General features: G+C 38.6%; 1 protein-coding gene across 6 annotated transcripts in view; it reads right to left on the reverse strand.

The window, feature by feature from the left end:
- The window catches only part of msi2b (musashi RNA-binding protein 2b), a 306,045-nt gene that overhangs the window by 65,603 nt on the left and 215,909 nt on the right, over positions 1–24,533 (reverse strand). For all 6 annotated transcript variants that reach the window (XM_028031479.1, XM_028031480.1, XM_028031477.1 and 3 more), the window contains exons 8-9: positions 22,591–22,673; positions 5,172–5,286 (exon numbers count right to left, since the gene is read on the reverse strand). In XM_028031479.1, coding sequence (XP_027887280.1) covers positions 5,172–5,286; positions 22,591–22,673 — 198 coding nt within the window. The remainder of the gene's footprint in view (positions 1–5,171; positions 5,287–22,590; positions 22,674–24,533) is intronic.

The raw sequence follows: 24,533 nt of genomic DNA on the forward strand, positions 1-24,533 counted from the left end.
AAAAACTTTCAAATATTGACAAATGTGACTTGACTGTGGTGTCTGTAAACCAAAGTCTCTGTTGAGAAATCCCTGAGCGTCCCAATGAGGAAAAAAGAGGAACTGGTGTCATTAGAAATATTTAAGAGCAGCAGATGCATTGTTCATCTGCTGTCATGATTCTTATTACGACCACAGACCAACCAGTTAATTAGCTGGACAGTTTTCAGACAGAAGCAGCTGTGGGCAACATATTGGGAGAGGATGTGAGGGAGCAGCCATTGGATACAAGAAAAACAAGAAATGTGAGAGGAGTAAAGGGGTGAGTTAGTGGGCCAGAGTGAGGATGGGAGCATCATCAAGGGTAATATGAACATAATTAACCCCTCTGATTATGAAATGACTGTTAGTCGTTATTTGTTTTCCTTAAGCCATTACCGCTACCAAAGATTTTTTTCTGTACTAAACTACTGGGAAAGGTGCAGTATGTAACTTTTATATATATAAAGAAGGAATACACCGCTCCCAACCAAAAAACAACCAATCAGAGCCAGAAGGAGAGTCTTATCGCTGTTATGCAACACAATGTACTTGCTGCTATATGTGCTAATGGATGAAAAGTAACTTACTGTTGTTAGGTGACACTTTGTTACTTAGTAATAACTTCAACACTGAAGAGTTGAAGTTGTTACTAAGGTCAATCGGCATGACCTTGCAGTTCCAAAGATGGAGTGTTCACTGATAGAAAAAGGATCAAATTTCAGAGCTTTGGAAAAGATGGTAAGAGTTTGAAACAGCTGATTTCAGCTACAAGCTCAAAAGACAGTCTCTAGTTTCTCACTGGTTTGAAAAATACCAAACAAATGGGTTAAACATAAAGAGTCGTGTGCATTTATTGTTTAAAAAAATGTAGAGGAGCATTTTTCTCATTGCCCAACCCTAGTGACTGGGTTGGGCAATTTTTAGCTTGAAGCTGCAGTATGTAACTTTTACCAAAAATATGTATTTTACGTATTTGTTAAAGCTGTCACTATCTTGTGACAGTATAGTATGAGACAGATATGTGAAAATAATTGAGCTCCCCTGCCTCCTCTCAGTGGTCCTAATGCTGCCTACAAAAATGCCCCACTCCCAGTCAGAAAGAACCAATCAGAGCCAGGAGGAGGGTCTCAGTGCTGTCAATCAAGCTCAGTTTAATGCGTCAAGTCCATAATGATTTTGTGTTTGTTTTAAAATATAAATATTTATATTAGTAAAATCCTATTTTATACAAACTTCTCTCCCACACAAGAGGTATATAATATTATTAGAAAAATACGATTGAACTGACTAACACATGTTATTTATAGAGCATTTATTACAAGATCCCTAATGTTCCAGAAGTCTGCCCAGGGGTATGAGATACACACCTGTGAGCACATTTCTGCAGCATAAAGGTGTCCATAAATGCATGAAAAATATCTTTAGCATGTCTGGGCATTTTTCTGCGCGTATGCAGGATATGTGAATGTTTGAGTGCGAGCATGTGTGTAGGCTCTGTTCTGTATGCTTCGTGGGCTGTGCCAGCTGGAATCAGAAAGGTTGACCTTGGTCATAAATATCTAATCAGTGTTTGCTGTCCATGAAAAAGTTCAATTTATTCCTGACCCAATGGGAAAATGCCTCAGCCAGAGCCTCTCTTGCAGACAAAACGAAATTCAACTCTGAGAGGCGGTGAGAGGAACCTTAACTTGGTTTGGATGAAGTAGGACAGAGGCATCGCCTGAGAAAAAAAAATAAGAAAAAAAACCACTTCTCATCATCTGCTGATGAGAAGTCATCACCAGGAAGTTACAGATGGATAGCTCTCACAAAAAAACCCCCTCATTGTTTGTTTGGTCTGAAAAGAACCGCGATATGGTACAATGAAAAGCCATCACAGCCAGCAAAGTATTGGATATTACGTGTTTGATACTGTCTTACTGTCAAACTGAATAAGTGCCTGACTGAAATTGTTGGCTCAAATACCACTGCTCTTGATTCTTCCCTATTTCAACATCTTGTGAAATGAAAAATAAATAAATAAAAGAAGCATAGATTACAAGAGGTAAAAGCAGAATTTGAAGCCATATGGATGCAGTATAGAGAGGTTTTGAGATACATTGAATGCATGCTGAAAGTGCCTGCATGTGTAAAATAGCAGAAAGGCAGCCGGGAAGAAATCGTAAAAGAAAGAAAAGGCAGGGGATAACTTGTTGTTTCACTTAATGAAGCTTGCTGCTGTGCCTGGCCTTGTGGCGGCCTCTTAGTGCTCTTATTTGCCTTATTAATATGCATGCTAATGTACCTATTTTATGGCCCAACAGTTCTGATTCACTTTAAAATCAATTATCCATCTGGTACACCCATACCTCGCGCAGGCTCAAATGTGTATTAATTTCAGCAAACATACATCGGCACAACACAATAAAGATAAATGCCTCGATTAGAGGCAGTAAACAAAGGAGCTAGGGATGGCTTTAATGAGATTTGGCACAAAAGGAGCTTACACTTTCTTAAATAATGAGCCTGGGGTCCCTTTTTCCAAATGCAAATTATATAAAGGAATGTTTCGCTGTCCTTGTTCCAATTTCATTTAGATAAGAGTGTCTCCAAACAAGTTGGCTGTTAATATTCTCACATGAGCACATCACTGCCTTTCTGCCTGGCATCTCCCAGCGGAGGGGGAAGAGTGCTCTCTGCGGCGCAGACACTTTAGTCTGTAATAAGTTCTGAAAAGTTCACTGTGCTTGTTAAATACTTCGACCAGATGAGATGGAGCTGAAAATGGCTCCGATGGAGTCGACAGACACTCTTGGCTGGACTCGTCAACTGTTTTACCACCAACAACTGTATAATCACTTTCAAGGAAAGGTCAAGCCTGCGGTTGCCGTGACAATTTAAGTAACTTTATGCAGACAAATGACGAGATCAATGTATAGACAGAGAGTTGATAGAATTAATTTACTGCCTTTGAGAGCACAACTACTGATGTTGTAAGTCATTGCAGAACAAGGAGAGGAATCTCTTTTTTTTCAATAAACCTTTAAAACTACTTGATCACTGAAATAATTAATCTCACATTTATTTTATGTTTTGTGCATTAATTTAAATCTTAAATTAGTTCTTAACAGCTGCGGTGTACATTAATGTTTTGTATGAGTAGTTTAATTGCATCTTCAAAAGATACAGATATAATATGACATGATATTCATCCCTATGACGAGCATATATACTGCTCAAAAAAATAAAGGGAAGCACTTGAGCAGTGTACAAACATAGTCTGCATGTAAGTTGGTGCGTATTTCCATAGCATCACATGTTGGGTTCCCTTTGTGAAAAAATGAGGAGAAGAAATAGCTTAGATTTTATTTAAACAAAGTTTGACAAAACAAGAGCTAATCAGTATTTTAGACTAACCAAATGAAATTGTCACCTGGATCATTATTGTAATAGATTATGAAAATAAATGTAGCTATGGGTTAACCATGCATGACAGTTTTTCCACTACCTGTATTTAAAGATATTTACTTAAATCCTTATTTAAAAAACTAAATAACTACATTTAAATCTGTCTAATATGTGGCAGTACCTAGAATTTACAAAAATGCAGGCACGCTAACTTTGAGTCCATCTGCTTCAGGTGGGGAGGAACCATTTGGAGGGCAATCATTTGCTTTTTATGAAAAAAGACCTTAAGTGATGGCAAATCCATTTGGTTTAGCCACACAATCAAATTATATGCATATGGAATGTGAACAACAAATAGATAGCCAGGTAGATAACTAGACAGACAGACAGATAGCCAGATAGATGGGAGGTGAGTAAGGGGGCAGGGAGGCAGAGAGTGCATCGGTGTTAAATAAAAAGGGACACAGGCATGGGCTGGATGGTAATGAAGAGGGGTGGGTCGGCAGCTGAGGTCCCTGTAGATGAGATCTCTCTCTGACATGTGTGTCCCCTTCATTACCCATTAAGGGGGGCACAGTGATGAATCCTTAATATGACATTACACCAATTTTCCTCTTCATTTAGTCTGCTAATGTGCTGGTCTGCTCCTATATGCCCAGGGGCTGCCTGTACCAGACTCAACCCGAAATAGACCACAGTGGCCACTGGTGGCATACCTTGAAGCAGCCTAATTAGGGGCAGCAACCACCTAATAGAGCTTTTTAGATGGGGGTAGTTTACTCAGTTTGTTTTACAATAGGTAGAACTTGATGCTTGAATGAGACGCATATCGGCTGTTAATCTGATTTTACTTCAGATATCTTTCATATACATTTTATTACGTTCTAACAATGATGTATTCAATATTTTTTTACTGGGATTTTATGGGATAGACCAATAAAAAAGTATGATGCAAGGAAAAGAACTCATGGTCTCAGTTTATAAAAAATTATGAGCATTCTTACTCAACCCCTCTTTACTCTGATAACTCTAAATAAAATCCAGTGTATCTGACTGCTTCCAGAATTCATCTAATAAGTACATTTTCAGTCCCTTTGAGATCCAAAACTTCTGTTTCAAGGGAAACCTAGCCAAGAGGCAGCTAAAATTATGCAACAATTACAAGTAGTTACATAATTAAAGTGCCACACAGTAATTATTAAAAACAGTCACAATTTAAAGAATTCATCTCTAGAGCTCTCAGTATGGACTTAAGTGTTCAATGAAATAAGTCCAGTTAATTTCCAGTCTTTTTGCAACATGCTCCATGTAGATGAAGCTGAGTGAATGGTGTTTATGAGCAGAGAAGAACTGATCGGGGTTGATGTGGAGTAATCCTACATGAAAACCTGCAAAATATTTGAGACTAGGGTAGAGGGTTCATCCTTCAGCAGAAAAATTACCCTAAACATAAAGACTGAGCAGAATTCACATGCGACAGAATGGCCTAGTCAAAGTCCAGACCTAAAGCCAGCTGAGGAACGGACCCAAAATAACTCAGACCGACTACGTTTGAGTTATTTTGCAAAGATGAATGGGTAAAAACATTCTTCAAAAGTTTAACAGCTATAATTGTATCTTTTTCCTTCCACTTCACAATGATGCACCACCTTGCCTTAGGTTTCCACATAAACATCTCCATAAAATACAATAAAGTTTGTGGTTGTGATGTGAGAAAATGTGAAACAGTTCAGAAAGTGTGTGTATTGCTGAATCCAACTCACTCAGCATGCCCATCCCCAGCATGAAGGCATCCATGGTGTAGGGCAGACCCCGGGCTCGCCCTCGCGTACCTGGTGGGAACATCACCTCCTTGGGCTGGGCCTTCTTACATTCTACCTATGTACACAGACAAACACACACACACACACACACACACACACACACACAAAAGACAAACCATTAGACTTTGTAGGTACACAAGAAGACAGATCTGACAGGGCTGTCTCAGCTCTTAAAGCTGGTTTCTGGCTGACTCACACACAGCTAGATGTTTTCCATGGGAGAGAGAGAGAAAGAGACAGGAAAAAACACAACTAAGTCAATCTGAGCTGCTCACATTTTAGAGGAAAGACTCCAAGGAAAACTTACAATCGTGCTCCTTCGGTATTAAAGCAAAGGTTATTGCTCCAGTGAGCATGTACCCGGAGCCTGGGGGAAATACAAGCTAAAGTCTTTTCAGAGTTTTGAGACATCAGAACAGGAGAAGCTCCGTTTCTACCATCCTCTCAGTCGCAGACTTTTTTTTTTAGAAGTTAAACATCATAATCACCAAAGAAGTAATAACTGCAACAATAGATGTAATTCAAGTAGCGTTTCACCGAGTAAAAAAAAAGTTTTTTGTCTGCATTCCAAGAGTTGAAGTCCCCAGTGTCCACCGCCTCATTCCACCTGCAGCACTCATCTCTTCCCTGCATTTATTCCTCTCACTCTACCTCTCACACATATACAGGTTTGCTCATTTTCCCATCTAGCAAGACTGACATCCCCTCCTCCTACATAACACATATCAAATGAGGGATGTGACAGGGGCAGATGAGGGGAAGAAGAAAGATGAGAGTGCTATTTACCACGTATCCATCCTATCTGTAGGAATTACAGCAGCTGACGGCGTTGCCTCGGCCCCGTGTCTCTCGGTTGTTCTTTGGTAGGCTGAGTCCGTTCACCATCCTGCACAATCTATTTGCTCCACTGCCTGCTTGGCATCAGCCTGTCCATCTGTTTGTCTGTTTGCCTCCTGGCTCTCGCCTGCTTTCTCCCCACTGCCTCCACTTAAGCGGGGCTTTCTCAGCTGCCGCGATTCACATGTCATCCCGGCCTGCTGCACAAAGACAGGCTCCTGCACCGGTGCAGTGTGCGCATCAACTGAAGGTATAGCTCGGCACCCATATAAATAGGTCTGCAGCTCCTGACAGGCCGGTGGTGAACATTATTATTCACACATAGAGCGGTAGGCACAACATGCTACCGCGAGTTGCCAAACTGAAGAAATACTTCATGCCTTGAGAGGTTTTCCGTGCCGAATCGATAGAGTAACAAGCGCCGTACACTACATCCAGCTGAGAACAAGACATGTAAAAAGAGAGCACTAATGAAAAAGGTTTCTATCACAGAGGGGGAAGTTGCTGTGTTGCAAAGCTGTGATTTGTTGCTGTTAGCGGCCCCTTTTATTTGAAGCAGACCGACTAAAGTACACAGTTCCCTCAGCCACTTTGTAGCTGTCACAGCCACTCTGCCCTCCACATTCGCCTGGTGCGCTTTGACATTGTGCTGAAGAGAACTCAGGCGCTCCCTATAGTCAAGAGAATGACCCCCGGCATGGAAGCGGGAGCCGGCTGCTGGGACCAACGAGTGTGTTGGAAATCTCAGTGCGCTGCTGGGATTTTCATATGTTCACATGTCTGGGTGACAAATACGGTCGAGTTCCGCCCACGTCGCAAACACGCTGCTGTCTGATCAGCCGTCCTCCTGTAACCCCTGCCACTTCCAGTGAGTTGGACGCTCAGGTGGCCTGCTGGGAGTTAAGACAGAGCCCCGCGTGTGAGTCATGCCTACATGCTCTCAGATACGAGTCTTTGATATTCAGAGCGAGGGCTCCTTGTCATGGATTTACAAAAAAAAAAAAAAAAAAAAAACAGTCTGAAGCCAGGATCTGTGGTGGTGTGAGCGTGTGGGTGTTCACCTGCATCACAGACAGAGAAGTGTGTGTGAGGGAGGCAGGCAGGAGCTTTCAAGACTCAGCTAAGTTAAAGTAAAAAAAAAAAAAAGAAAAGGAGGGGGGAAGTAGAGAGGACACAAAGACAATTCAGCGCCTGTCAATGAAAAGCTACAAAAGGCTCAGCAACTGTGAGGGCAAAGATTCAAATTTTGCCAAGTGGAAAGTTTTAGCGGCTGAACCTTGAGCAGCTTAAGAACACTGAGTGTACAGGTGTTGGCTTAAAGTATTTCCAAGAATTATGGCTTGTTGAACTCTCAAGGACTCTGGAAATTTTTTTTTTTTAAAGTCGTCGCAATGATGCGTTGTGAAAAGTGCCGAATCTGAACCCACAATATAAACATCAAGGTGGCATTGTGCAGCATGTTTCCCCTGTTGGGAAAGCCGACACCCCATTAACCTGCCTTGACTTTCTAAAATTTAGCAAAGGCAAAGAGTCTGGGAGCTGCAGCAGCCTCAAAACACACAGGTACAGATTTAAACCTTTCAGCCATGCAGCGTTCACAAGTTCCAGCTATCTCAACCTAAGTGCTTCCAGCATAAACCGAAAGGGTACTTTCTGTGCTGCACTGATATACAGCAGTAAAGCTAAAACAAATCTTTTCATTAAGGTATATCAGCCACTGCCTATGACTGCCTGCATGCAGGGAAAAAGCCTCCTAAAGGTAAGGCATTTATTAGAGCAGATGTGTTGGTTAGACTTCGCTACATATCATTCAACTGGAGGCTTTAAATGATGTCTGAACAACTTGCAACACAGTTTAACAAGGGTATAAAATAATCCAAGCTGGCATCAGGCCCAAAACCAGTGTGTGGTATAAGGGGACAGATGTTGACATATAGAAGTCAAGGGTCCCCTGCTTGCAAAATCTTGCATGATATTTAAAGCATTTAGTAATACACATACCAAAAGACTCAAAGAATTTTTTATGCTTATTCTAACAATTATATATTTAAAATATGGATAAAGAAATCTGATTTGCAGTACCAAGCCTAATATTTTTGAGAACATGTCCCTTGCAAATTGATTTTTATTTGATCAGAATTAGAGATGCAGAGTTTCACAGTGTCAAGGATTTAGTTAATTTAGGTTTTCAAAACTGCTAAAACTTTCCATTTACACTGTTCTTATGGTTTAAAGATCTAAAGATCTGAAAAGAGAAAACCAGAGAGTGACTCCTCCTAAGTTTACAGTGTCATATCGGGACTAAGTCCAGATAATGATGCATGACAGTGCATAAAATATAGGGAAATGTTTAGATATTGATGTCTGATCTTATTTTCTACACCTAAAGATAAAGGATTCATTAAGGGTAAACACCAAAAATAAACTCCTCTACAAAACATGTTTTCTTAATAAAAATCTTAATCTTAATAGTAAGTCTTAGCTATTTAACTATTTAAAACTATTTTTGTTTTAAATAGTTTCAATTAAATGTTTGTTATAGCCATACAATAATCTGACAACTATTTATTTTTACTTGAATTTTCTATGTTAAATATCCATTTGAGTAAATAAATGTTAACTTACGGTTATTGTAAGATGTCTTCATTTTTTTCAGAAGTTTTGATACATAAATACATATTAGTAAATATACATGTTTACTAAAATATCTTCTGATTTATTGCTTTTAAAATAGTTGTAATTTAAGCTAACGTTACTACTAGCTAACGGATGCAAGCATGGCCTAAAAAGCATGCAGGAATGATACAACTCTTTTTTTTATTTCAGTCTGTTCCTTTTAGTCTGCAACAAAAAGAAAAGCATAATTTAAACCTTTATTTTCAATATGTAACATTATTTTCCCAGGAATCAAAGCAGTTGTTATATCTCTGTTTTAAATAAAAACCATTAGATCACATTATATAAACACTATGGCATCCTGAATAGTGGTATTTTTCCTTCATATTGTGATACTGTGAGAATCTCATACATATGTGGCTCTCCGAAAGTTGGTTTTCTATATTAAACATTCAAGCTCTACATCGAAATTATTACACACCCCAACAGGATTACTTTATGATAAATGTAATAAAAGCCCACTGCTGAAGAAATAAACAACCCTCCTTTGTTTTGACTGTACAAAAGCTACGACATAGTGGAGAAGCATGCCAGGAATGACCTTTTCAATACATCTCCCATCTATATTAACCTTGTAGGTATAACGGAGAGGTGTGGGCGGGATGGACTGGCAGTGACTGTCCTTCAGGGACCAGCGATGTGGGTGTGGAGTGCATCTGTGTGTGTGTATGTGTGTGTTGAGGAGGAGGCATACAGCTGCTATTAGCTTCACCAGTGAATGAATTCCATCAGTCGACTGGCTGACTGGAGAAAAGGAAACGGTGTGATTCATTTACTCCCAGCTGAACAGTCAAAACACACAGAGTGCATAGTTAAGGACTGTCACAGCACTGACTGGCCAATGTCGGGCCTGGTGAGGGTGAGATTACAGCTAAAAAAATAAAGTTTCAAACATAGTCTAACACTTTGGCTTTTCAAACAACAAAAAAGGAAAACTAAAAACGATTTGCAACAACTGACATTAAACCTGAAAAATCAATGTTTTTGACAAGATTTAAGACATGCACCGAAAGCCAGTGTATTTCAATAGATCCTCTGATCAGCAGACTCCTTGTTCTTTATGAAAACTTTAACCGTGGTCAGTAAAAAACAAACAACAAAAACAGGACAATTGAGGGATCCAAGATGTATGATGACGATGACAAGTTTTAGAAAAAGCAAAACGATGCCATCAATGGCGAACAATCTCAGACGAATCATTATGGTGACGATCTCCCTGCATGGTTACGGCATATAAAAGGTAAAGGATATGGGGTCATTTTCAGGCCATGTGCACCCCGTGGTGTTCGCTCTTCCCCTGTTACCAGGCTTTGATATTGCAAAATAATATTGTCGACATCCACACTAAGAAGCACATTCAGAAGTAGCACCATGATCATCAGGTTGATGTCAAATGGCCTCCATCACTTCCTCAATCAGCAGATTTGAACATCTCTGCGCTTTTATGGGACATCCTGGTGAGAGGAGTGCAAAGTGGATTTCCACTTCCTTCATCCCTTAAAGCTTTCCTTCTTCAATGAAGGGTAAACATCCAATTACTTACCGTCCAGGACTTGTAAGGCAGCTCTGCATGAGGGACTTAAACTACTCCGAAGGGTGGTCCTTTTCCCTTATTAGGCACTTGATGTTCAAAGAATGTGAGCAACTGACACTCTTGAAAAAAAAAAAAATATTTTTTAAAAACCCAGAGGCCTGAGTGTTTCTGTGTAGAACTCTCCTTTACCACACTCACAACATGCTCAGTTTACAGCTGGTAGGACAGGATGTCCAGCACTTATTTTTAGAGTAGTCATTCACAACTTCAAATCTTAATAGTCATTCTTTGTTCAGCTATGACGTTTGCAGTCCTAGCAATTCACAAATACTGCTCATATTAATTAAGTACTTTGTTATTAATGGATGTTATTAGATAAGCAAATATATGTTTCTAACAACATTTAACTTAGCTGGCTTAGTTAGCCAGCTAACTCAGCTAACTTAGAGTCAAGCGTAAGTTAGCTGATGCTGAAAATGTCTCCAACATCTCCAGTTAAGTGATGAAAGTTGTCACATTCAGGGTTAGAGGAAAAAGCAATCCAAACAGAACAACCTCTAAAACCAAGAACTATAAACCTGTCAGTGCGTTGAGCTTCATTTATTTCAACAGCCTTGTTTTGTTGCTCTGTTAGCATCACTGTGGTTTGTTGTACTGATGTAAGTGCCAACATTTAGTCAGTACAAGTCAATAAAAAGTCACACTATTACTTCAGTCATTTGTGGTGTGTTTTCTTTTTTCATTGAGAATGCAAGGAAAGCACACTCAACTTTAGGGTTTTGATGTATAAAGAATCTGGTATTGTCTCGGTTCTAAAACAATTTAAATCTAATCTTAACACACAGTATCATTGAACATGTCATTTTTAATGAAATAAAGAGGAAGCCACAATAGAAAGGCTTAAGAAAAACAGAGTAACCTCTCCCAACAAAAACTCAGCGACATAACTTTCAGATTTTAGGAAGCTGCTTCTTTTTCTTTCTGTAAAAGGAAGCACAAGCCAATTTATATGTTAAAACTATTTGAATGATGTAACTATAAACGCTACTGCAAATGCAAAAATGTTGTATCATAGTTGATTTTACCTGATCAGACAGGCTAGTTAATTGGTCTTTAATAATTATGATGGTGATTATAATCTCTAAGGTTTTGTGTGTCATGTTTTGCAGCGCTTAGTGCATTTAGAATTGAGTGCCCCCCTATTTTTGACTACAGGCTTTTGAGTTCAATATACAAACGTACAGAGTGGTTTAGCAAACGGCATTATTATTCTTTTGAAATTCATGATCACCAATTAGTCTAATTCTGATTTTCTATTGGGCACAATAATCATATAGTGGAAAAGGTGATATTGTGACAGCCCAACTGGAGAAACACCTTCCTCCAGGCGATAAAAAGAAATGCCGATCATAAAAGCTGCCAGCACAGGTGGTGATGCAGTGTAGGTGGACTTTTTTTCTTTCTTTTTTAAATAAAGACACTGAAATAAGGAGTAGAAATCAGAAGAAAAACCCTTACTGGTCCTGCACAGGTGTTCAGTTTTTCTCAAGCAAATATAGCAAAGCCATAGGGCTTTTTGAACTACTGTCACTCCTGTACGAATGAACTAACAACAGTTTTAAAGAACTAAACTGTATACCTGGTGTACATTTTTTTGAGTCTATCTGACCTATCAAAAGCGTCACAATTTTAAAGGCTTGCCACTGCCTTGCTTTCTTTGGTGAAATTCTAATACCTAGCATAATATTTACTGCTCATAAATTTTACGTGATAATTTGCGTGATAATCTCACGCAGTCTACCCACCTGTCTCGGAGAAAAACTGGGTTATAAATTGACACTCTTGCCTTTTTGTCTCTCCCTCTCTATTTTTTTTCTTTTTGAAAACCTGACTTTATTATTTTTCTTAGCAGCATAGTAACTGCTGCAGTCGTTCGTGTTTTCCACTGTCTGCTGCTGAACACCGTCACCGTCAAGCTCCAAGCAGGAACAAACCATTTCATGCAGATCCAGGGGGGCTCAGGGCAAATATGGATGTGTGTTTTTTGGTCTGGGAGGGGGAACATTAAATTTTTACTGCTAAAAACAATTTTCGAAAACACAATATGACTAATTTTGTAATTGACAGGGCCCCAATTTAAAAAATTTTTTTTTATAAATAAATAAGTAAATAAATAGGGGCGGGCCTCCTGTTGGTCAGGGGCCCTTAGAATTGTCATACCTTTTGCCCCCTATTGGCGCTCCTGCTTAAAGATTATTTTCTTTGTGGTATTTGTGACTAAATCCATCCTCTAATTGTATTACTCTGATTAATTAACTTTTATCTCAGTTTATTTTTATGTAAATGTAGATAATAGTCTCTTTTTTTATACCTTTTTATGACTAAATATCTTAATTTTATTAGGAATTTGGAAGAAATTCTTCCTGGAATTTTTATGTTTACTTGGAGTATATTGGTTTTGTATCGTCACTGAAGCAATTAATTTTCCTCAATTCTTCATTTCAACGCATTTATGTACATTTCTAGTTTTGCCACCCCATTTTTAAATTTATTTACTCATTATTGTTTTTCTTTTTTTATTTTTGTGTGTAGTTACGTTTTGTATTGCCTTATTGTGTATGAAAAGTACTCTGTAAATTCTGACAAATTTTAACAGCAGTTAGTAAGATTTCAGTGCTTTTGAGTTTCAAAAACTGTCTAAAAAAAATCCCTGTTGGCTATTCATCTTTGAGCTGTGACATGACTTTTTTGAGATTACTACTTTTGTAGCTCAGCCTATCGTTTCCAGGAAGAATTTAATTTAAAGATGACATCACTGGTAAACAACTTTTGACACAACCTCTTTGGTTATTTATATTACAAAATACAGACATCTGATGTGTCCACCATTATGAAACAGCATCCATACTCCTAGAAGCACTTATCCAGAGATTCTCTGACTACTTGGCAGGTATGCTGTTGCAAACATCTTTAAGAACTTGTCACAGTTCTTGTGTGGATTTAGGAAGTCCCAGCTGCTCCAGTCTCTCCATGTAATCCCAGACTGGCTCCATGATACCAATAGAAAGCCTGTGTGAGGGCCAAACCATCTGTTGCACGACTGCTTGTGTTTCTAGCCACTTGAGCGAATTCTTTATATGATTAAAGCTGTTTGGCTTGCGTCAATCTGCACAATAGATTTTGGGAAAACAGATATGCTCCATATGGGTGGGAATTATAAAAAAATAAAACAAAAACAAGAGAATTGTTTGGCATGTCTAACGTATAACTAAGAAAGAGAAATAAACATGTACAGTTTGTTGTATTACTGCAAAAATATTAAAATATACTTAAAATGTGTAAGAACATTGTGTTTAATAACAATGTAAAAGCACAATGGCTTAGGCTTATCATAAACTGGAAGATGTTGACCCATGAGTATCACTGTTGACTGTAAAGCAAGTAGACATCGACATTGCCTGAGAGGGAGCCTTCCAAGAAAGAGCCACCTGCTCCAAAGCTGGAACAATCAAATTTAACTGAAATCTACAGTTTTTGTGGTCAGAAGACAAAAATATGGATTTTCTTCCCTAATAATGAGAAAACAATATCTGGTTAAGGAGAGGCACGCTGTACCACCTCATGGTGGTAGCAGCATCATGGTGGTGGTCTGCTTTGATCTCAACACTGGATTAATGAAGAGTGAGAACTTTCTTACTCTTCATTAATCAACGTCAAACTAGTCAGTTGTTCCAACTGGTCCATGATCTCAAACACAACAAAACTGGTTTTGGAATGGATAAACGAGCTAACCTCAACGTTTTGAAGACATGGCAAAACGTCCTTATTGAAACTTGATGGACTATATTTCAAAATATTTTGATGAGTTCTATTATTTCTGTTAAGTGCTAAAATGTATTTCTGTCACGGAATATAGATTATTGAACACTATCAAGTTATAACATAATAATGTAATGTGTAAACATGCTAATTTCATCCAGATTATATTGTTAGGCTTCACTGACAACAAAACTCAAAGGTAATATGAGGTTACCAACCTACAGAAACAATAAACGTAGCATGCATATGCAAAATGATTCAGATAAGTCACAAAAAGACCCAAATTAATGGCTGTTTATGTTTATGAAAACCTCTCGACTAAACCGCTATGTTTTAATGATTGTTAATGTTCCAAGCTTTCTTTAGAGCCTCTACTAAGAATTTCAGAACATTTTATGTCCAAACAATGAAGAGTTTTGAATAAATGCCTGATTTCCTTAGTGCTAAATTAGATGAGATTGACCATTAGAGCCTATTTGATGTCATTAGCACTGCAATTGTGCATTATGTCACAAAGACATTTTAAAATACTGAAAAACCTACCTAGAAATGTTTTTGGTGGTGATTTGCTGTCTTTGAAAGTTTAAAATAACAAAATAAAAATGATCTTGAATGGTTAGACTAAAAACCACTGTGAGTCCATTTTAATGACCCACCACTCGCTCATCAGAGCCAAAACTTGATTATAATTATGCAGTATTATTAAGAACTAGCTGTACTTCCACGACAACCGGCTGTAGAGTGATTAAGGAACTTGTTTCCTCAAGAAAACAGAATTTACAACTTTCCCTCAGCTGTCAAAGAGACTTCTTCCCTGTGGTATTATATAGACATTCACATAAGTGGAGGTGTGATGAAAAAGCTTTGAAAAGCTTTGAAAATATTTGAAAACCGTCATCCCGTCCTCTATCTATTGATTTTTACTCCAAAATATTTACTAGTTTTAACACAAGGATGGTGGCTGCAGTAGCTGGAGGATGTTTTAACAATGACAGAGCCCCAGAGGAGATAATCAATAGTTTTATCACATCCTACATATGCTAAAGAGGGGGGGCAGAGAAGCCAAAGCGGCTGATGGGGGTGAGTTATGAGATTCTTGCAAAGCTGCACCCTGTTTTTAATTATATATGAGACAGAATTCACAGTGACAGAGAAGACATGCCCCTGAGAACGAAGCCTGGGTGGCACATGAACACAGGGGGCTGACCAAGTCACTTACAGGTTCAGTCACTCACATCTGAGTGGGCCCTGACCCACTCCACCAACGGAGCTCTTGAGAGGAAGGACAACGAGAAGGCGGGCTGTCCTGTACGTCCACAACCTTCCCAAGCGGGGTGGAATTTCTGTCGACATCAATTATTCACGAGACCATCTCAGATAACACTCATGGGCAGGATGGATGAGGTCTATTTCTGTATAGTACTTCATAAGGATGAAGACAGGGGACATTTTTTACTTTGTGTGCTTCAGTCAGTGAATAACCACTGCTCTATGACGAGAGGGGAGGGACAAAAAGGCTTTAAACACACAAATTCTTTTCCCTCTGCAGATGCTAGAAAATGTCAACACCTTGTAGAAGATCTGAGCGTCACATTTATTCTCTGTATCCAAACACCTTTAATGTGCTGTAGGTGTTATCAGGAGGGGGACCCTACAAAGGCGACAAAAGCTTCAGAAAACTGACCCTGGTAATATCCCTTCACACAACACCAGCTCAATATATTCCCACATTTTCTGCTAAGTCTCCCTGGACTTTATCCTGATGGTTTAAAATATTTCTTTGTGTGCTGTTATTTATAAAGAACATAAAAGCTATAAATAGCACTTCTGGAGCCAGGTGGAAGATGTGAAGCAGCAGATACAAGTAGAGACATTGGTGATTGGTGAAACTCTACCCAATCTGTGAAAGTACCATGTCTAATCTCTGCAGTATGGATGTTATTAATGAGTGAAGAATACTCATAGTGTTTCATTTTTAGTATTTTGGAAGTGTTTAACATTAAGTCAGAGGAGACAGTGATGGAATTAGCTAGAAAAAAAGACAACCGTATTTTCTACGGCGATAAAGACTACTCACTGCAGAAAGGCTAAAAGCATTCCTACATTATTTAAATATTTTCAGGTAAGACATTTTTACAATACCAAAATAAAAAAGGTGCTCCCCAGAAGGTAATACTATTGTAAAAAAATTTTGCAAATGTTTATACTCAACTCCCATGTAAAACTGTCTCTAAACTATATAAAGGGTTGCAGAAGCATAATGGAAATAACACCTTGAATATTAAGTCTAAATGGGAAAGGGAATTGGGAGTAAAAATTACAGAGGGTGATTGGCTTTCATTGTGTGTGACACAACAGACATCTACCAGTTCTAAAAGATGGAAGGAATTCGGATGGAAGTGTTTAATTAGATACTTTATTACACCCCAAATTACTAGCAGACACAGAGGAGAAGAACAGCAACGTTGGAGTCAATGTGGCCATCAGAACGTCAATCACTCTCATGTTTTTTGGTCCTACCCAAAGTTGGCACCTTACTGGGATGGAATCTGTCAGACCACCGGGATAATTTTGGGGTATGTCATCCCCAAAGATCCCCAGAATTTTTCTGCTGGGGCTGATATCTGGAGAAGTGCTTCAAAAAGAAGATGAGTATCTTTTTAAAGTTCTATCAATTGCAAGCAAAAAAGCTATTACACGGTCTTGGCTAAAGAAACTCCCTCCCCAGCTAGAACATTGGCGGGAAGCCCAGCTCTCTTCACCCTGTTTACACACGACTGCGTGGCCATCCACCCCACCAACACAGTCGTGAAGTACGCGGACGACACAACAGTAGTGGGTCTCATTTCAGACAACAACGAGACCCACTACAGAGAGGAGATTCTGCAGCTCACTCAGTGGTGTTCAGCCAACAACTTGGTGCTGAACACAGGGAAGACCAAGGAGGTCATTGTGGATTACAGAAGGTCCAGGAGGACGGCTCACACTCCCCTTCTCATAGATGGAGAAGTGGTGGAACGTGTGGACAACATCAAGTTCCTGGGCCTCCACATCACTTCTGACTTCTCCTGGAACACAAACACCTCCCACCTGGTGAAGAAAGCACAACAAAGGCTCTTCTTCCTCAGGAAACTGAGACGGGCTGGACTTTCCTCACGGCTGCTCGTGAACTTTTACAGGGCGACGATCGAGAGCATCCTCTGCCTCAACATGACTGTGTGGTATGGTAGCTGCACAGCATTGGAGAGGAAACAACTTACACGGGTGGTGAGAACAGCACAAGGCATTGTGGGATGCCCCCTCCCAGACCTGGACTCCATTTACACAGACCGGGTCAAGAAGAGAGCTGGATCCATAGCGATGGATTCCAGCCACCCGGGCCACAGACTGTTTGTGCCGCTGCCATCAGGCAAGCGGTTCAGGAATATACGGACTACAACAAATAGACTGAGAAACAGTTTCTTCCCCACAGCCGTCAGAGCCATTACTCCCTGCCGCCCCCCCCTCCCACACATATCATAACCTCGCAGTTACACATACATATCCCCCACCCCCACACAGCCATATTGTTCTGCACTTTGCACTGTCACATCATCTGTACTTTGCCATAATTGGACCTGCTGCTACTTCTTTGGTGTGGTTGAGTGCCTTTAGTTAATTTAGTTGTATATATTGTTATTATTATTATTGTGTGTTTGCTTATTTATACTGTATATATTTGACCTTTTGCACGGGAGCTGCAATGGAAATTTCGTTGAATTCTGTTCAATGACAATAAATGCTATCTATCTATCTATCTATCTCCCCAGCTAGAACATTGGCGGGAAGTCGTGGTGGAGATTCACTCTATGGACAAATCTTTTACATATAAAAGGACATTCTAACAACAAATGCTGGTCTAAATGGCTGACATACAAGAGCAAGGAAGCATTACTAGGTGAAACATCTTGTAATGTGTTTTTTTCTTCCTATTTAACTATGAATCAGTGCCCCAAGTTTTGTGTGTGTTGTATGTTTCATTGTAATGAAAAATGTTAGAGTATCAAAACAATTATTTAAAAAAAGCATTCCTACATTACAGTTCTTAAAAATAATTCAGAATTGGTTAAGCTCATGCATCTATATTTACTGGCAGTCAAAGCTGTAAGTGACTCTCTCCCATCCATAGTAGTTTATTTTACACCTCATAAAGCCCTCATTAGAAAATGTTGACTAAACGCTTACAGTTGTTTACGGTTTCACACTCTGTGGAACAACCCTGGGTCAGATGTGTAAAATGAGCCACAATGTTGTTGGCAAGAAAATGAGAGGAGGTGAAAACAACAATAAATTTCACAACTTCCCTTCCAGCCTCCCATGTCACATAATTTCAGTTGCTATATATTAACAGGACACAAAAGGCTACTTACAACTGATCTCAATGAAATAATATATGTTTTGGCAAGCTCTACATCAGTGAGTCCTGACAAAGATCTAAATTTACATAAGCTACTGGGACTTTACCTTTGTGTTTATCTCTGATGGGGAAAAAGGCTTTTCTTTTCCATTTTTTAAGTTACTCTCATGAAAAGCAATGAAGTATGTGGACCTTAATAATAAAACCAATAAAAACAAATATGTATAGCAATATCTAATTGGTTGTATTTTTCTAAAATGCAACTACTATTACAAATGCCATCATAAAAAAGTGGGGGGTACACCTTGGACAGGTCACCAGTCCATCGCAGAGTCAGAACAAACATGTTTCATGTTTGTAAGAACAAATTGTCAATTTTGGGTTTAATTGTAGTTGGATAAAGCTTGAACATTATCTAGTGTTCCAATCATCTCAAAATACAAATCAATCTGGTTTAAGAATGGATAAAAGTGTCTTACATTAAGCCTCTGAAATGATCTCCAAAAAAATGATACCAATTTAAAGGAACTGTGCTAATTCTGCCAAGAAGAGTTGTCCAATTTCCAGCTAGAACTTTACCAAATCCTTGTTGATAGCGACAGGAAGTACGTAGTTGTGATCCAACTTAACATGACAGACAAATTTTAAATAATAATGGTGGTATATATAAATATTTAAGCCTGTTTTTGTGGGGTTTTTTAATCCTGTGTGAATTAGAATAAAAAACGTGTACACTTAATTCTTTCTTGAGGTATTATCATTTCACCCTGAAAAATGAACCAGCTTAAATAAACAAAAGCAATACCCTAATGGTGATTATAAAATCAACACACTTGATGAATGGAAATTTATTTCTAACCACAATTTGAAAATTAAAATTATGTTACATCCTGAATCAGAAAAACCAGTGAATTTACTTGTGACATGCGAGAGATCGTAGGAGCTATGAAGTTGGCTTGACATTATTGCCTTGTGTGAGTTTAAATTCACTCGAGCAGATGTTTTTAGCAGCTGGACAAGCAACAGTGGACTGCATGAAAACATGCCACAGCTGACCAAGTATCTCTCTGAAACATAACCGAGGTGTATTCAGAGATTTCGTACATTTAAATATTTGTGATAACACAGGCATTTGGATTTGGAGAAAACTGACCGTAATTTCAGTCTGAATAAAAAAACATGTTCATCTTATTATCATCGGCATATAAAGCTTCCATCTTTATTTCCCCAGCTTTGTAACAGAGCCATTAAAGCTGTTTGAAGGGTTATTTCTGTTCAGCAATTATAGAAAAGACGCACTGAATTAGGAAATTATGGAAAATTTAAAGAAATAAAATGATAAAAAGCAACCAAAAACAAAATTCAAGCACTTAACCAAGTAAAAAATAAGTAAATAAATCAGTAATTTTCTGCAAATTTGTATTGGTAAATTATAAGAAATATAAAAATATGCACAATAAACCTTGTTCAAACTTCAAGTTACAGTGGCCATTACAAGCATTCACTTTAAGCTTAGACACTAAGACTGTGATTTTTATTTTTTATTTTCCCACCGTTGATATGGTATTTATCCTTTACAATTTAACTACAAATGAAAAAAATATTTGAGGGAAAATATAAAACAGACAAAATAACCTGGTCTCGTAAGAGTGCACACTCTTAATCAATTACTTTGTTAACTCCCCTTCTGATGTATCATCAATTACACAGAATATCTCAATGCAGTGTAGTTGGTTTGGCATTTGACATTGGCACATTAAAATTAATTCTTTCAAAATATAGACCTTTCTCTTATTCATTTGTTTTTTGATTGAAATAGAGTTCAGTTATATAGTTGGATCTTCCTAAGACTTGCTCACATCCATACTTACTGTTTACAACAATGCTACACAAAGAATCAAAAGGATCTCATTCTAGCAAGGTACCAGTCAAGAGAAAAGTACAAAAATACTCCACAGTAATATTATACACATATATATATATATATATATATATATATATATATATATATATATATATATATATATATATAATGGGAAAAATTTGATGTTCTTCCAAAACAATGAAAACACAAGTTGGAAACTGTTCAATGAGGCTCTTTCGAGATTTCAATTCACAGGTGTTTTACAGGTGTGGCAGTGACCCTCAGGTATTCTCAATGAGAGATGTTATCAAGAGGAGACACTACAGTATGAAATCATGGTTTTTAAAAATAAAAGCTCTTGTTCCAGAGAAAACACTGAGGGATGGCTAGAATCTCCTAAAACCTTCCTAAATACTGAAGGCAGAGAAGTGCAACGGAGAGATGTTGGTAGCCTTCAGGTGTTGCCAGAAAGCTGAAGAGGAAATTCATTTTTCAGGATCACAGTGAGTGAAAAATCATCAAAAGAAAGATGTTGGAATGGCCTTTACTCGTGAACTTATAATGCATGCACATCTCCTATTAAAGTACATTAAACGTTGTAGTTGATTCAAAATATTTTTGACAAAATATTAGGATGTCAAACATGTTGTTGAAGCTTTTAAACAGATTTCTTAGTTGTACAAATCAGTTGCACTAGATATATGACACATATATCTAGTGTCACATATATATGACACATATATATATGACACTTTCTCAGTCGTAAACCTGAGAAAGTTTGAAAATTATTTCTTATTTCAGCTTATTTTTTAATCACAAAAACTTTAAATTTTAATAGGGGCATGTTCCCATTAAGAGCCACTGTTAACACAATGCCGTTGCTGTACTTATGGCTAACTAACCATATCTGTGTGTTCTGAAAAATCAGTGCATCCTTCCAACATTTAATTTGAAACATAGTTTTACAGAATAAAATAAACCCTTTTATAAATTGATAATAATTGTGCTATTATTGAACTATTTATTCGGCACATTCAGTCTGTTAATTAGCACTTCTGTTTCCACTCTAGTCATCAGCAAATTACTGTACAGTGCTTAACAAATGCTTTTGTGAGAGTATTTTTCCTCCTGGTTAAAGGTGGCAGAAGTGAGACTTTATTTGGAAATAATGTGTCACCTGCTTGTAAAATCCAAACTGGGACTTGTTGACATTCAGCATATTCACATGTGACAGTTTTTTAAAATTGTTTCTTTTTTTCTTTGGTTTGCACAGATGTACATCAGCATGCCAGAGGATCTGACAGAGTATACTACAAAGTATTGTTATTTCTGCCATAGATTTAAGTTTCAGTTTTAGCAGGGTATGCGACACCATATGAAGGGGGCGTTGGGATGCATACTGGGGTCATATGAGACTTGGCCTGTTCCCAGGTGAGGGAGGTTATACTACTCCGGTTCTGTCAGTCAGGCAGTCAGTCAGTCTGCTGGTTTCAGGAGGAGGCCTGGGAGAGGGGAGGGGGGAGTGAGTGCACACTCGGAAAGAACGGTGGTGAGACAAGTACTCCCTCCCGTCAATCACGGCCCACGAAGCTGTTCAAATGATGCAGGATTTCTCAAGAGGCTCACAGGATGGACGTGGGCGAAGGAGGCCCTAATGTCACACTCGCTACACTGAGGGCGGACCTTGTCAATTTATCATACGTGACTGACTTGATGGCTTTGAAAGTTGCAGCAGAAACTCTGAAAGGACCGTACGATTGGTGTAAATAAAACCAGCATCGCTGGCACTCAGTAGAAGGTGTTAATCCCTGACTAATGAACTCTGCCTCTGCCAGTAGCTTTCTTCCTGCACCCTTGGACATCCCCACCTGTGCATGTGTGTTTGTGTGAGCGCATGTGGTAATGGGGGGAGAGAAAGAGGGGAGTGTAGAAACGAGAGGAGAGGGACAGGCTCCACTCTCCCGTCCCCTCAGCCTGACAGGCAGAACTCAGCCGCACAATTTCACGGTTTGTGGGCAGTACACACCACTGCTTTCCCATCCCTGAGACCCAGAGACCCACAAAGTGTGGCTATGTGGGAGTATTAGCTTGTGCATATAACACACATACACAAACACACATGGTCTGCTATTAATAGTAGGGCAAAGAACAAATCAAATATTAATCCTTCAACTCCCACCTGGAATTGTGAGGGGTGGGGGGTGGAGGGGGGAGATAAAATGTGTGAACTTACCATTTTGTTATTGATTTCATGAAAATGAATTTCACAGACTTTCTCTACGATGTCTTCACTCTCAAAAGTTATGAAACCAAATCCTATGCAGAGAGAGAAAAAGAGGGGAGGGAGGGACAGCGGGGAAAAAAAGGAGTTAGTGGAGAGCCCCAACAAAACTTCAACAAGTAAAAGAGAAAGCACATCATAAGTTGGGAGTATCATCTCCATCCAGATTCAGAAACTATTCGAGTACATCTGTGGAGATTGGTTTCCATGTGCAAAAAAAAAGAAGAAAAGAACAAGTGAACAAGGCAGACATTGTCCTCTTTAAATCAGGAATATGATGAAATCTGCCACATTATTAAGGGCACTCAAGGACCCCCTCTACAAAGAGAAGATTGGAAAAACAGCACAAAGCTCATTTAATGAGATCCAGGGAGCCAGGGCCCTGCATCTGAATTTCATTAAATGCATTTTGTGTTCTTTTTATTGAAATCTCACTGTATAACAAGCCCCCCATTTTTATGTTAATACGGGCCTTAGAATGAATGCGTCGTTGACAGAGGGATTTTCAAGCCATATTTATAGGATAAGAGCTTAACCCCTCTTTTAACACAAAGACAGAGCGACGAGATAGTTTTTACACTTTTGAACATGAGTGGATTGCGTCGCTCTCCTCTGTGTTTTGATGGCAATGCACAAAGCAATCCTGCTTCTGTATGGCCAGGGTTGAAAAGAAAACATATTCGATTATTTTTGCAGAAGTGAAACTGTTAGTGAGCAGAAACAGCGAGTCGGACTGGGGCGACCAAAGCCGGTCGTGAAAACAAATCACCTCTGCTCGCGCAAAAACTACTGTCAAAACACCATCACCAAGTTCTTATCCGGTACAAAAATATTTTGCACGTTATGTCATGTTATACCCTCAAACTTAAGTGTGTTTTATAGGGGTTTTGTCATAGAATTGTCGAGACTAACGCTAAGTAGCCCATAATTTTGAAATTTAAAAAAAAAAGAGTAAATCTCAAAAGTGTGGTAGCCCTGCTACACAGATACACACAAAATCCAACATAATCAGTTATTTTATAAAATCGCAACTTTTAATGAATGTCAATGTTAAAAGTTAGTCAACAAACATCCATTTTTAAGCTTACAACAAGCCATGTGGAGGAGATGGCAAACCATAGCCAAACTTTTTGGGCCCACATGTAAAGATACCACTGAATCCTGAACACACCATCCCAGAAGCTGGTCAGATGCTGCAAAAGACTCCAGACTGGGAACAGATTAGAAAAAAGTACTTTTGTATGCAAGAATGGCCTAGTCAAAGTCCAGATGATGTCCACATCTACTTTTAATCCAATTAGAAAAAGCTTGAGCTGGTTTGCAAAATAACAATAAAAATATTGGACCATAATTTTAATCTTGAAATGTTCAAAACATGTAGAGACATCTTCCAAAAGAGATGTAATTGCACCAAAATGTGGTAAAAAAAATTATTCCCACTCTTTATGTATAGTTTTCCTTACAATTATTCACGGTAAACTTTTACTTTACCTTCCAGCAAAGGCATACTGTACATATTGACATAGTACAACGTACACAAACTGCGTGAGAGATGAGAGATTTGTTGGTGCTCACTGTACTAAGGTGGTTTATCCCTCCAATATCTGTGGCTGTATTAGGTCATTGCTGGCAAAGCTGAAAATCAATGAGAACGGCTGCTTTATGGCAACATTGGATTTACAGGATTTTTGAATCAAACATGATTAAATTCCTGTATTTGTACAGTATTTAATACTATAGACCAATACAGATATGATGAGTTTAAAAAAAAAAACACTGGTCGCTCAATGACATTGATGTTAAATCCTTTTGTTTAGCAGCTTTGCATGTTTTCTCAGTCACATCTTCGCAGAAACAGCAAAATTAAGAATATTACAGTACATTAGAGTAAGCTG

The sequence above is a fragment of the Xiphophorus couchianus genome, chromosome 11 (assembly GCF_001444195.1).
Source record: "Xiphophorus couchianus chromosome 11, X_couchianus-1.0, whole genome shotgun sequence".
NCBI classification, from domain to species: Eukaryota; Metazoa; Chordata; class Actinopteri; order Cyprinodontiformes; family Poeciliidae; genus Xiphophorus; species Xiphophorus couchianus.